The sequence below is a fragment of the Rhamphochromis sp. 'chilingali' genome (assembly GCF_963969265.1).
Source record: "Rhamphochromis sp. 'chilingali' genome assembly, chromosome: 17".
Classification (NCBI taxonomy): Eukaryota; Metazoa; Chordata; class Actinopteri; order Cichliformes; family Cichlidae; genus Rhamphochromis; species Rhamphochromis sp. 'chilingali'.
The window spans coordinates 33,193,428-33,208,614 of record NC_137944.1 but is presented as its reverse complement, the minus strand read 5'-3'; the positions used below and the strand labels follow the sequence as shown (position 1 = coordinate 33,208,614).

The window sequence follows — 15,187 nt, the reverse complement described above, 5'->3', positions numbered from 1 at the left end:
AAAAAGTAAGTAAATAAACCAGTAACATAAAATATACATTATTATTTTGTAGCGTTTTTGGTTTGACTCACTTGGGATTGAACTGAAATGGTTTTGCTTTTAAACATGAGCCATATCATGAAAATCATTTCCCTGCCGCAGATCGCTGAACAGGATCGACTGGATGCACCTGACGGACCGCGCACAGTGAGATGACTTCGTAGACAGCATTTGAATCATGGTGAAAATAAATCTCAGTGCTGAGTAAAACATCAGACCTGACGATACTGAAAAGTGATTCGTGACTGATCGGGAGGAGATCCTGTGCTACGCTGTGCCCCACACATCTTCTCTGGGAGTAAGCAGGTAAGCATTCGATTATCTTCTATATTTGAATTGTGCAAAATGTATTTTTAGAAGATAGTATAGTGTATCCAGTGATGTGCAGACTATCAGTCATTACATAGTCATTAATAGTATGACTAGTAATGACTTGTAATAGACATTATAAGTTATATTAGTATCTAAACACTTTTTAATATAGTCTGTGTGTCTCTAAACACAGTGTGCTCTGTTCATCTGTTTTAATTAAGCTTTGCTCACATTTTATGGGTGTTTTTCTTTTGTAGATGAAGCCGGTGTCAGTCTGAGAGTTTCCAGCTTATGCCCAGAGGTGGTGGGGGCATGACATCACAAAGTGTAGGACTGAATTCACTTAAACCAATGTTAAACTAAGATTTTTCTGTACATATTCACTTATTAAAGTCTTTAATTTTAAGGTTATGTGCAGATCAAAGATTCCCATAAACACACTCAGCCTTCCCAGAAGAGTTGTTGCTGTTAGGTGCAAAGGGCAGGATGACATCATCTTAAACTCCTCGATAAATTCCGCTGCATTTATTGAGAACAAGAACTCTGGTGTCATGCACTGCATGTCAGGGTCTTTCCTGGCTAAACTTCAGCCTTTTGAAGGCCTAGCATAAGCATTATTGTCTCACACACATAATGTTGGAAAGGTTACTTTTAAAATGTATCCCACTACAGATTACAGAATACATGCCTCCCAACTGTAGTAAAGGGACCTCTGGCTAATACGTCGGGTTCCGTGTCGGGCTTGTAGCCGAAAAATAGCTTTACTTTGTTGTCTGGGTCAAGTTAAACCATTAAAAAAAATGGTTTAACAGGAACAAACTATCGCTAAATCTAAGTAAAACTAAAATTATCTTATTTGGGAATTCCCTTAGAAATGCACAAGTGCAGATTCATGTAGATGGTGTGGAAATTGAAAGAGTACTTGAACATAAGTTTCTTGGTGTGATTATAGATGATAAATTAAACTGGAAGTCTCATATAAATCATGTTCTAAAAGGGAACGGGGATACAATTTGAGGGGGGAATTAAATTTAAAACATCCTCGTATCCGTACAACATTAAAAAGTTTTTGCATCTCTGTGTGTGGAGTGAAGCTGTGGAACAGACTAAGTAAAGATATGAAGCAATGTCCAAGCATGGCGCAGTTTAAAAAGCGGTTTAAGGATATGGTTTTTACAGGGTACAGGGAAAAGGTAGAGATTTGATAGGGTGTTCTTGTCTAATATTTTCATGTGTGTGCGCATGCACGGGTTTGTTGGTATGGGTATATATATATATATATATATATATATATATATATATATATATATATATATATATATATATATATATATAAAATTGTAGGTTGTGTATCCTTGAGATGTTAATGGGGTTATTGAAAATGTGTATATGTGCGTATGTGTGTATATACGTATGTATGGATAGATAGAAACATATATGTGTATATATTTTAAAAAAAAAATTTACACATAACATATAATGTAATTACAAGGAGGTATTTCTGTAGTCTATTGATACTAGATAGTGGAAAAGGGGTGGGATTAAATAAGCTTATGCTTCTTCCTGCTCCTTTTTGAACATGGACGTTATTTGGAGTTGTGGTTGCTCGTTTTCCTTTTGTTTGCTTTGTTCATTTGTCTCTTTTAATTCTATTTTTTTTATACTTTTTCAACATGTTCAAAATAAAGATTCAATCAAAATCAAAGTTTGCTAGCGAGAGACAGAGAGAGGCGTTGAAAGGCTGCTGCAACGAAACTTATTGTTTCAGAGGAAAACACGAACACAGTGTACAGTCGAGTCTTAACAGCTTACTTACAGCTGGGCTCGTCAGGCACTCTTTTTGGCTGCAGTGGTTATTATTATATTTACATGCTTCCAGCTCCCGTTTCTGCTCGGTGACAGCTCGTACTTTTCCACTCTCCTTTTTCTCCCTCGCTCACAGACACATAACGGGTATGACGGTCCATTCTCCCTGCAGCACGGACTACACTGCCCATGAGGCTACATGCATTAGGGCGATGCCTGTAACACTCTGCCTGTTGCCTTCATATTAAATCATTTTTAAAAATATTTCTTCACATCATTATGAGACGCGAGATTGAGACACAGACATTAGAGCCTTTTAATGCGCGTTTTGTTTGGGTTTCCACCGACGTGGAATGACCAAAATTAGAGAGGGCATAGCCGAACATATGAAACGGGAAAAGACCGCCGTGTAATCCCTTTATTTCAACAAAGTAATTGTATTCTGAATTCCAACTTTTTGAATGGTAACTGTAACGGAACACAGTTACTCATACAGTGGAACCCCCACTTACGAAATTAATTCGTTCCCGAGGGTCTTTCGTAAGTCGAAGCACCCATCGCGCCTTTTGAGTGAGGCGATGCTGAACGATGGGCTATAGGCTAATTACTAATTAGAACAACAATACGTCATTCAAGTGGAACAGCGCAGCGCAATTACGAAAGCCAAGGGGTTGTCACATGATTCGGAAGGCATTGTGGGCATTGTAGGCTCAGCCAATCAGAGCCAGCGGATTTCGTTACACGGGCAGAAATATTGCCGTTCAGCGCCTTCGTAACTTGAATTTTTCGTTAAATGGGGTATTCGTAAGTCGGGGTTCCACTGTATTTTGTATTTTAAATACTTAACGGCATTACATACTGTATGCTCCCCCTAGGCTTAATCTTTGAAAAATATAACATTTCTTATCACCTCTATGCCAATGATATATTTTCAATTAGATGATGACGACTAGTGGTGCAATGGAGCACAGTTGATCCATAATCCGAACCGATCCCACTCCACGGTTCGGCACGCACGTGATCCGAAGATTCGAAAAAGAAGAAAAAAGTATGTGTATGGTGCGCGTGGTCAGTCTGTCAAGCGATAGCTATGGTCAGCGCTAGCGGTCCAAGTGGAGGAGCAGAGGAGTTTGCGGTATTTAAGCAGCCCTTTGCTGCCCAATCTGACCGGGCTAAAGCTATTTCAGAAGCTATCGGAGTGTTTAGCTGCAGACGGGAGGCCGTATTCTGTTGTGCAAAACAAGGTGTTTAAACCAGTCAACGCATTAGTTGACGCATTGACGCCGTGCAGCCCCATGCATGGGGCGATCCGCGGTAACTAGTTAACGGAGATTTTCCGCGTTAATGCAGTTATGGCATTAACGTCATTTTAACGAGATTTACGCTGACAGTACCAGTTTAAACTACGATGAACGTGCTTGAGCCACGCTATGATATCCCGTCGCATGTCCCAGGCATCTGTTGCCCTAACTACAAATGGGTGGACCTCCAGGGCAACGGAAAGCTACGTGACCGTGACCGCTCATTATATCACAGCGGAGTGGGAGATGGAAAGCCCTGTACTGCCCTATATTGCATATTAATTTGTTTTTATATAATTGCGTGGAATGAGTCTTGAGTTGAATGTTTTTTAAAAGGCAAAAAATACTTAAATAAGTAAACGGCGAGTTAAATTTTTGTCTTCTTCTTTTTTTCTGCTGATCCGAAAATTGATCCGATCCGTGACAAAAAAAACATGTTCCGATCCAAACCGTGAGACTTTTGATCCGTTGCACCACTAATGATGACACTGCTTCCTCGAGTGCATGAGAGAAGTCAGAGCATGGCTTTCAGACAATTCCCTTATCCTGAATGAAAAGAAAACGGAGATTGTGGTGTTTGGCAACCATATCCCTTGGGGCCTATTAGCTCATACCTTTGGTTCCTTTGCCACGTCTTTCTCTGACTCAGTTAGTGACCTAGGTGTCCTGCTGGATTAGATCACTAGCTGCCCGATGCAGCGGCGCATCGGGCAGCTAGTGATCTCCATCGATGTTGGTCAGCAGCAACTGCTTCAGCTTCGTCCCAGGCAATGTCGACAGTTCTCAGATCGTCCATGAATGCTTGACGCCATGTGGTCTTTGGTCGGCCTTGCTTTCGCTTGCCAGTGTGTGGACGCCATGTCATGGCAATCTTAGCTGGGCGATGAGGGGGTAGGCGTAAAATATGGCCCGCAAAGCAGAAGCCCCTTTCTGCAACAACATCGGCTATGGGCGGGTGCCTGCTCTTCGTAGGACCTCCTCATTTGTTATTCGGTCCTGGTAGGAAATTCTCAGGATTCGCTGCAGGCCACGTTGTTGAAGCACGTTCAGGTGCTATCCTGCTGGATAGCTCTTTTAAATTTAACAAACAAGTGTCTTCAGTAATCAAATCTAGCTTTTACCAACTGCGCCTTATTGCTAAGGCTAAGCACTATGTCCCTCATAAAGATCTTGAAAAGCTCATTCATGCTTTTGTGACTTCTAGATTGGATTACTGTAATTCCCTCTACTTTGGTCTTCACTCCGCTCTCCTTCACAGACTTCAGCTTGTCCAGGATGCTGCCGCTCGCCTCCTGACTGGCACTAGAAAGCATGCCTCTATCACCCCTGTTCTTATTGAGTTGCATTGGTTACCCATAAAATATTGTATTGAATTTAAAATATTGTTGCTCACCTTTAAAATTATAAATGATTTAGCCCCTCGTTATCTTGTCGATCTCCTTAGTCTAGATGTCCCTGGACGAGCCCTCGGGTCTTCAGCCCAATTACTCCTCCAGCCTAGATCTAGACTTAAATCTAGGGGTGACCGTGCTTTTGCCCTGGTTGCACCAAATCTGTGGAACAACCTTCCTTTCGCTATCTGTGCGTCAGACTCCGTTTTATCTTTTAAATCCCGTTTAAAAACTCATTTATTCAACATAGCTTTTCCATCTAGTTAGCATCCCTGTTTTATATTTGGTTCAATTTTTTATCTATGTACTTTATCTTTTGGCTATATCTGTTCTTAGTAACTTTGTTCTTCTATTCCCTTTTATTCCTGTATAATTGTGCCCTCAACCTGATGACATATGTGGTACTTTGTTAATAGTCTTTTATTTAATCATGTCTTAATTTTCCTGTTTTTACTGTAAAGCACTTTGGTTTTTAAATGTCCTATACAAATAAAGTTGTATTGTATTGTTAAGGTTTTGTGAAATGACTACTGGAGGCCTGAGGAATAAAAAGAACTGGGGTGAAACTGCTTTACCTGACACAGTTCATTTGCTTCCCAACATTTCTTCTTTTCCTCCCTTAATTCTTTTTCTTTCTCTCAGGATAAGGGAATAAAGTGTGTGGTGGTGGGTGACGGTGCAGTGGGAAAGACCTGCATGCTCATCACATACGTAACCAAAGAGTTTCCCTCTGAGTACATCCCCACAGTGAGTAGTGTGCTAATAAATCCCAGTTTTATCAGTTTATTCAGTCCATGTCAACAACCTGCAATGTTTCTCAAGATCTTATTTTATTTTTTTGAATAATTGGTTTGTTTGTTTTTTTTAATCCTCTCCTGTGTGACAGCTTTGCAATCAAAGTTATGATCCGAATGTTCTGTTGTGCAAACAAATTTTTCTTTTCCAAGATTGGCTCTATAAATTATTCATAGGCTTCTTTTGTTCAGGTGTTTATTTTATCTTTTTACTTATTCATTACAATTCCTGTTATTTCAGTTATTACATTATATGTGTTACAGTTTGAGAATGTGTAAGGCAGGACAGGCAGGAAAAAGGGAAGAGGGGTGACAATAGGTGAAAATATAATAAAAGAACAAAAGAAATGCGCACTGTATCACCAACTGCTGCACCTGTAAGAAAAGAAAAACACACAGCGCCTGAAATGAAAGTGTGCGTGTGTGAGGAGAGAGAGAGAGACAGAGTGAGAGAGAGGGCCTGTGTCTTTGTCATGAAATGTACTTGAAAACGGAGGTGGGAATCCACAATAACAGCCCCCAGGAGCCAGAGGCAGACAGAGGCTGTGTCCCAATTCAGGGTCTGCACGCTTGAAGTACGCATTTTAAGTGCGGTTACGTCACCGCCACGCGACGACGGCTGTCCCAATTCGAAGTGTGCTTCAAATGCATACTCCAAATGCGCCGTCGATTTCCCCAAATATCAAGCGTGGTCCGGTGCACGCTTCGTGGTCCCATATATCCCACAATTCATAGCACGGTGGTGGGTGTGGATAATTTTGCCGCAAAATACGGCAGAAGGGAGCGGCCGAAGAGGTTTTTTTTTCCAAACTTTATTGAACTTATAAAGCGAACAGTCAGTCATTCCAGTTCAGCTTGTACAGTAGACATACAAGGCAAATAAGAGTAACAATATACAGCACAATGAAATAAGAAGGATGAATAAATAAAGGATGAAAAAAGAAAAAAAGAAAAGGGGGGGGGGGGGCGATGTGACAGACTTCATAACAACTTTGTACTTGAAAGTTGTGACAGCTCATTCGTTAAACATTTCTGAATGAATTTCAATCAATGATAAACCTTTTTTATTGGAAGTTAATTTAAGAGAGTTTAAGTAATATTCAATTTCAATCAAAACCAAATTAAATGATGGGGTTGAGTTTTGAAATTTACATTTATGGCCTGTATTTATATAGCGCTTTTACTCGTCCCTAAGGACCCCAAGGCCCTTTACATATCCAGTCATCCACCCATTCACACACACATTCACACTAGGGCTGCTCGATTATGGCAAAAATGATAATCACGATTATTTTCACTGAAATTGAGATCTCGATTATTTGACGATATTTATTTAACCCTTTAAGACCTACTATAGCACCAAGTCCGCCAGAGCTTATATTATATTTTTACATGCTGTAGTGCCATTTGTGGGAGCATTTCAAGTTGCTATATAACTGTTATAGCCCATATTTTAATAATATGTATACATTAAGTCCATAGTAACTACATTAATTGCAAAAAAGTGCAATATACTACAAAAAAATTGAAAATCGTTTTTGTTTTTACATATATTTCTACTTGGAGAAATTTAAGAGGCTTATCCCTCAAAACTTTAAATACAAAAAAGTTGCAAAAAATAGTTTACAATAACAGGAAACTTATTTTGAGTGTCTTCATAGTTTTATTTTGGAGATACACCAATTTTTATATACTGCAGGAAAAACAAAAAAACAATCCTATGATGCAAATTTGCAAAGAAAACAGCATGTGCATCAAAATAAACTATTTCCAGCAGTGCAATTCGAGTTCTAAGCATCCCAGAAACTATTCAGAAAAGTCAAACATGACCAGTATAGGTTTTTAAGGCCTACAAGTAAAAAAAACTACATTTCCGCAAAAATGACATCACTTCCGGTTTCGGCCAGGAAATGGCGGACATGTGATAGTTCGCGCTGACCACTTTTTCAATGTGGGAAGTGTTATGAACAGCTGATAGGAACGGCAAAGCGTGTTTCTGGAATATTATGTTTTTGTTCCTGCAAGCGCTTTTTATGCAATTTTTGCAAAGCTTTATGTGGAAGGAAACCGTGACCGAGGACAAGCTGATGGCATAAGTTGTAAGTACAACTCCTCTGGTTTCATATGCAAACAAATTATTGCGCTAGCTTACACGGTTCAGGTTCTACAGGGATTTAAAAATAGTTACACAAAACGGAGCGTGCTGCTCTGACCGGCTTTAAAGGGTTAACAATGACTTTAAAAAATAATATAAAATAGTGTGCAACACCACTGAAGTTTTTTTTTTTTTTTTTACCTCTCTTTTCAACCAACAGCAGTCACTCTCCTCTCCAAATAACTTCTGCTTAGCTTTCCGAGCTTCCCTCGGGTCCTCTTAATCAGCGGTCTCCAACCTTTTTTGCGCCCGACAATATTTTCCCGGACCCGCCTTTAATGTGTCGCGGATAAATGAAGGAGGGGCTAATAATTGGCTCAGTCATTTTTAATGATCGTTGAAAGCCCAGATCGTAATCGTGATTAAAATTCGATTAATTGAGCAGCCCTAATTCACACACTGGTGATGGCAGCTACATTGTAGCCACAGCCACCCTGGGGCGCACTGACAGAGGCGAGGCTGCCGGACACTGGCGCCACCGGGCCCTCTGACCACCACCAGTAGGCAACGGGTGAAGTGTCTTGCCCAAGGACACAACGACCGAGACTGTCCAAGCCGGGACTCGAACCGGCAACCTTCCGATTACGAGGCAAACTCCCAACTCTTGAGCCACGATCGCCCATTTATGTATGTGGAATTTCCCTAATAAGATGCAGTGGCCGAAGAGTGAACTGTCAAAGGCATAGTGTACAGGAACATCTGTGCCGAGTATAACCTGGAAGTCCCCAGGTCAAAATGGGAGATGCCCCCAAGGGTGGTGGAGAATGACCGAGCTAAGATCCTGTGGGACTTCCAGATACAGACGGACAAAATGGTGGTGGCTAACCAACTGGACATAGTGGTGGTAGACAAACAGAAGAAGACGGCCGTGGTGATCGATGTAGCGGTTCCGAATGACAGCAATATCAGGAAGAAGGAACACGAGAAGCTGGAGAAATACCAAGGGCTCAGAGAAGAGCTCGAGAGGATGTGGAGGGTGAAGGTGACGGTGGTCCCCGTGGTGATCGGAGCACTAGGTGCGGTGACTCCCAAGCTAGGCAAGTGGCTCCAGCAGATCCCGGGAATAACATCGGAGATCTCTGTCCAGAAGAGCGCAGTCCTGGGAACAGCTAAGATACTGCGCAGGACCCTCAAGCTCCCAGGCCTCTGGTAGAGGACCCGAGCTTGAAGGATAAACCGCCCGCAGGGGCGTGCTGGGTGTCTTTTATTTATAAAATAATCTGACAATACTATAATATTGGCCATATTATATTTACATTACCACAGTGAGATGACTTTAGTCTCATGAACAACATTAACTAATTGTTATTTACTAACTAATCTTAAATGACTGCTCAGCACAGAAATGAAGCCCAACAATCATGTTTACAGTCCTGTGGTCTCAGCCTCAGATACTCAACTAATCAAAGTGATGTCATGACAAAAATGAATGACCAACAAAACATTTTTCTCCTTCATTCCTGTCAAACAAAGCTGTATGTAACGTGTCTCGCGGTTAGGATCATGGTTGCTAGGCAACCTGAACAGCGCGACGAAGCGTATACCGTCCCATTTCACAAGCCTCTCACTTCCGCACTTCTCGTACTTATAGTACGCACCGTACGTAGTGCGCGTACTTCAAGCGTGCAGACCCTGAATTGGGACACAGCCAGAGATATCCACACAGCCCAGACCTGAGGCACTGATCTTATTAACCAACCCTCGTCCTCCTTGCCCTCTGTCTCCCCCAGGTGTTTGATAACTACTTTGCTACAGTGACGAATGGTGAGAAGTACAATCTGGAACTCTGGGACACTTCAGGTAAAATAAATAAATAAATAAAAATCTACATTCAGTTTAATAAATACTAAAAATTTCAGTTAAGTAATATTTATATTAGTAGCAGCAGCAGCAGGAGATCAAACCTTTAGGGGCAATTATAATGTCATTCACAAAATGTATTTCAATGAACACATTTGTATAAGATAAAGGTCTGTAAGTTTCTCTTACTTCACTCGCATTTTGCAGAATGTATATTTGTTAATAATTTTGAGTTGAATTACTGTGAATACATTTAAGTGTAGGATGGGTAATTTAATTTTGCTTTAAAATCTTCTTTTAGTGTAATGTTTATTGCTAAACTGTATTTTCCCACTTATTTAATTTTTATGTACTGTTTTTTAATACACAGTCGTGCAGTGTGGGTTGTTGGACTTCTGCACTGTAGAGAGGCAATAATTAGCTGTGGAGTGAAACACTTTTCATACCGTGTCTGGTGCATTACAAGGACATTCAGGCTAATTCCTGTGAATTCAGGATTGTGTGTGAAAATAAATGTTTGTATGTTTTTGTTTTCTACTACAAGCAGACTTTGAGGATAATTTCAACTGTAAAAGGGCACGTGTACAGCTAGTGTTTTCCATGCTAACAACATTAATAAAACAAGAATTGTTAATAAATTACTTTTAGTATTACTTTAGTAATACTCATACTTTTAGTTTTGAAGAGAGGTGAGAAGTAAAGAAGTCTGAATACTTCATTAGTGCATTTAATTACATTTTTTTGTAGTTTACCGCGGTATGTATTTTTCTGACAGGTTCAAGACATTTGAGCGAAGTGTTTATTTCACATCATTACATGCCTTCAATCATCAAACTGATGTAAGCCATCATTGAGGGAACAATAAGACATAAAAGACAACCCTGTTGGTGTTTCCATCACTGGGGCTTTTTCCAAAAAAGAGATGAAAGAATATAAACAGGGGAGGAATAATCTGGAACAGCCTTTTTGGTGAGAGACTACTCCAGGTTTTATTAGACATTTGATGACACTCTACTGTAAATGACGAGATACCACAGTTTTCACATTAAGGAATATTGTTCTGAAATTGTTCCACAATTTTCAGATTGATGAACATTCTGAGAAACTGTGTCTATTAAATGTGCCTTTTATATTTTTAAATCCTGTTACTGATCTGTTGCAAATTAACCCAATCAGTTGGAAATATTGCTCCAGCTGTTTCTTTTCAAAAAATGTAATTTTCCAGCCTTTTGTTGCCCCATGCTAACTTAAAAAAAATAATTTTCCATTAATCACTTAAATGTTTCAGATAATAGCATTAATCTAACTTTTAATCAGGCTTTTTGTGTCTCACCCTTCAGGTCAGGAGGAGTATGACAGATTGCGAGCCCTCAGCTACCCACAGACCGACGTTTTCCTCGTCTGTTTCTCCGTGGTTTCACCCAGATCTTTTCAAGAGGTCACAAACAAGGTTTGTCTACTTGGTGTATGCATTTTTTTTCTAATAAGATCTACATTTATGCCTTTTACTTTCAGAATAAATGAGTACTTGGTACTTAAAAGTAATTTCGATTAAAATAATAATATATAAATTAATTATTAATCTATGTGATGTGATGTGATGCAACCACTGTGATGTCACAGTGGTTGCCAGAGATTGCATGCCACTGTCCGGGGACCCCCTTCCTGCTGGTCGGGACTAAGGTGGATCTGAGAGATGACAGATACACCCTGGAGATGCTGGGCAAGGAAAACAAGCAAGTTGTGACCTTCAAGGACGGCGAGGAAGTAGCTCGTCACCTGAAAGCTGTCAAATACGTGGAGTGCTCAGCTCTTACACAGGTACAAAAAGAGAAGAAGTCTGCTGGTGTGTGTTTTTTAACTACTAAATGGATCACTATAGATATTGCAGGTTTTTAGGGTTTCTGAAGTAAGACTGATATTTCCAGGTGCTGGTCATGGTTTCACTATTGCAGATCTGTTTCTAAAAATGTGAATTAAAGGCAAATGTCATCTGAAAAACACAAGAATAAAAACCACCATAGCATTACTAAATGCCTTCTCCTAGACAACAAAACATTTAGGCAGGTTTTGCACACTCGCATGCACCCTTAATAAAGAAGATTTATTAAGCTGGTTCACTGCTCCACAACCACAACGCAAAGCATATTGTTCAACATGAATTTGAGTTTCAACCTATAGATTGACTCTCCTCTCTAGTGCCAGGCATAGACCGTCACGCAGTAAGTGTGATCCCCTACCTAAGAGCACACCCACTTCTTATAAAACAGATCCACGACCCCGGTTTGTTAAGGGAGACAAACCTTTCCACATAATGTTGCAAAGTTGGGTCAACCAAAACAGCCTTTGAGGTCAAATAGTACCTCTCAGCTACCTCTGAAGTCCCGCATGCTACACGTGCTCAAAAGGACTCCCTTTTCCTCCACTGTCATCCATCTGATTTAGGGGTTACAGAAAATTTGCAATTGCCTTGTTCTTTATTTGATTCTCATTATACTCGCTGTTCCATCTCAAACTAAATACATATTTTTTCTTATGTGTTGTTTTTATTGGTGTTTCTTTTTAGTTTTTTTCTTCTTCTTCTTGGTAGCTTTGAGTTTCCCTTTCTGTCTTGTTCTCAGATAGGAGTGCAGGATGTGTTTGAAGAGGCCGTCCTCGCTGCTCTGGGGAAGTCAAGTTCCAAACCCAAGAAGTGCTGCACTCATCTATAGATGTCACAAGAAGTAGAACAAGAGGAGGAAAATGACCTTATCCTCCTCTTGGAGAAGTTGGAGGTTTGACCTGGAAGAGAGTAGTAGCCTCGATGTGAACAAAGGAAGGATGCTAAACACGAGTTAGACCAAAAACAATATAAATATCTCTTTATTTAGCAAGCAGAGCTGAAAATGCTCTAAAAATAAAAATACAAAAGTATATTGGACAAATATAAATAATTTATGCAGATTTATTATTAATGAGTGCAGGCAAGTCTTTATATACAGTAGTTTAGGTTTTTCTGAACTTATGTTTACATTGTAATTTTTATGCAGTATTAATTAGTGTCATTCACTCGCTCATTTTTTTAATGGACACAAACTTCTATCAACTAATATCATTCTCAGCCTCTACAGCTTTGCATTGACCTGTTCATATGCAGCTTGTGTTTAAGGTACAACCATGTGAGCAGGAAACTGCACGCAGGAAACCATCTATTCCTTAGTAGGTTTTAAAATGATTTAATTACAACCGTAGATGAACAACAACACATGACATATTATTTATTTAACAAAGCTGTCACACGAAGAAGCAGTGTGTGATTTGGGATCATTTGGGCTGTAAAGTGGATCGGGGGGCGCTGATGCACTTTACTTTTGCTTCCTTTGGTGCAAATGAAAGTGACACGAGGTTCACTGGAGAGGGAACAGGAAAATAGGAAAAAGGGAAAAAAGAGACTGGTTTTACAGATAGTAACCAAAAACCATTGCTCTGTCCTTACATCTGATCTTTTTCTCCAGTTCAACTTTTTGTTTATGTCCTTGTCACTGCTGGTAGCATGAGATGGTGCTTCCAACACATTCAGGTTGGAGAGGTAGAACAACTTCTCCAGAATGGCATATCGATGCAAGCTGACCTCTAGGTGCTCTCTATGCCCTTTGGTGTTTCTGAAACGCTTCACAAGCAGAGACTAATGAGGTGGGTTTTGCTTGCTCAAGAATACAATTTGGACATTTACGAGTAAAGGTGTGTCTTTACAATGGTAACTAGTGATCCACAGTGGAAGCAGGTGCAGGAAGCAAGTGGGTTGTAACAATAAGGACGCCTGATCAGGACACTGGAGTGTAGCGAGTATAACAGGAGGAACACTGACAGAGGCCTAAGGAATGGCCTCCGGAGTGCTCATTTGCATGTTTCTGGCCGCACACTATGAGAAACAGACTCCATCTGCTGGAATAAGGGTCTGACATCCTTTAGTGGGACCTGTGCTCACAGTCCCACGTCATGCATCACCAGAGTCTATCAGGTTCATACAGATGGATGTGAAAGAGTCTTGAGATGCAGTGTAGGCATTTTTCTGACTGCAGCATCATCCAGCATGATGGTTTGGCAGTGGTCAGCGATGGTCTGGGAGGCATATCCTTGGAGGATCATACAGATGACCTCCTCAGAACCATTGTGGATACGGGCATTGATACCATTGACTGTCTCTGACATTTTCCAGAGCTGAATCCAACTAAGAACTTCTGGGACACATTTTTTTACTCGCATGCCTGCAAAGTCTCCACCAAGCCTCTCTCATTTTCTCTGAATTGCTGCCTACCTGTCCACATGCCCTGTCTTTTGATTATACCTCTTTTAATAAAGCATCTAAACTATTTGTTGTCTGCTTTGCATTCATACTGAAAAGATGACAAGAGCATTATGTCAGTAAAGATTTAAATTTTGAATATTTCAGTTATCAAGATCAAATGTGTGCATTTCCTTGACTTCTTGAGATTTTTTTTCAGCATTGAAAATACTTTTACTTTCATACTGTTTAATCGTTCTTCATTTTTAGTTAAATTATAATTATCAGTGTAGGATATGCACATCTAACAGGTAACTTTTAACTTGGCTTGAGTATGTTGGTGCAGCGTGTCGCTATCTGAATACAAAGCACCATGTTGTTTATGACTGGCTGCATCACTTGTGCATCTTTGTGGCCACAGTTTCATGGATAAGTACAATTTTATGCTCCTGTAAATGATGAGCTCTTTGCTTTGCTGGCTCTTGATGAGTGTGCAAAGTAATTCAGTTATTATTACCACCAATATAGTTTTTAAATTAAATTTCATCATTAACTGAGTTGTAATAAAACTGTCTACAGAGTTGATGTGGAGAATAATGTTTAACACAAGCATGTTGTAACGTCCCTCTGTTAAAATAAAATAAAAAAATTACACTAGCAGTTTGCAGTCCCACACTAACCCACACACAAAGGTTTCTAAACTCCACCTTGATTACACATTACTGGAAGGGCAGTTAATCTCTAACTTTTTGGTTATCTTTTAACCAGGCAATAAAGACTTGCATTGTACTGACACTTTGACACTTAGCATTGTTTTATTTACATTTTTTTTTTTTTTGCAAAGTATGATTAAACTCTAATAAACAGACAAAGAGGCAGTGGAGCTCTGTAGACCTGAAACTTGACTTTTGCACTTCTCAAGTAAGTGTTGATGATTTAATATCTTACTATGCCTTTATAAAGAAACATTTATTTTAGAACGCACTGTTAACATCATGTTTACATTTTCTATTAAAAGCTTTCATGTTAAACTTTACTTTGAAATCCTGTTTGAATTGCACTTTTTTCAAATAAAATAATACATTTTACTTGAAAGCGCCTTTTGAAAACACTCAAGGACACTGTACACAGCAGAATAATAAAAGCAACATAAAAGCAATCAGTTTACACAATCATAAAGGCATAAGACATAAAACAAATGTAAAATAGCAGAGTGGAGAAGATATTTGGGATAAGCTATTTTGTACAATTGATGTTTGAGTTAAGACTTAAAGAGAGAGAAGGAAGTTATATTTCTTAAATCAGGAGGTCGGGAACTCCAAAGT

At 39.6% G+C, this 15,187-nt stretch overlaps 1 protein-coding gene across 1 annotated transcript; it reads left to right on the top strand.

Moving 5' to 3' along the window:
- The first annotated feature begins 612 nt into the window (after nt 1-612).
- On the top strand, nt 613-14,063 carry LOC308384028 (cdc42 homolog). The gene is made up of 6 exons (XM_080862329.1): nt 613-678; nt 5,492-5,596; nt 9,529-9,598; nt 10,939-11,048; nt 11,222-11,419; nt 12,220-14,063. Exons 1-6 carry the CDS (start codon nt 643-645, stop codon nt 12,307-12,309), a joined length of 609 nt encoding a protein of 202 aa, XP_080718455.1. The 5' UTR covers nt 613-642; the 3' UTR covers nt 12,310-14,063.
- The last annotated feature ends 1,124 nt before the right edge of the window (nt 14,064-15,187 follow it).

Bases quoted from the DNA above. Each gene is read 5' to 3' on its own strand.
- LOC308384028 (XM_080862329.1), top strand. From the start codon at position 643: ATGCCCAGAGGTGGTGGGGGCATGACATCACAAAGT. The intron at 679-5,491 runs GTAGGACTGAAT...TCTTTCTCTCAG, and splicing joins GGGGCATGACATCACAAAGT to GATAAGGGAATAAAGTGTGT. The intron at 9,599-10,938 runs GTAAAATAAATA...CTCACCCTTCAG, and splicing joins GGAACTCTGGGACACTTCAG to GTCAGGAGGAGTATGACAGA.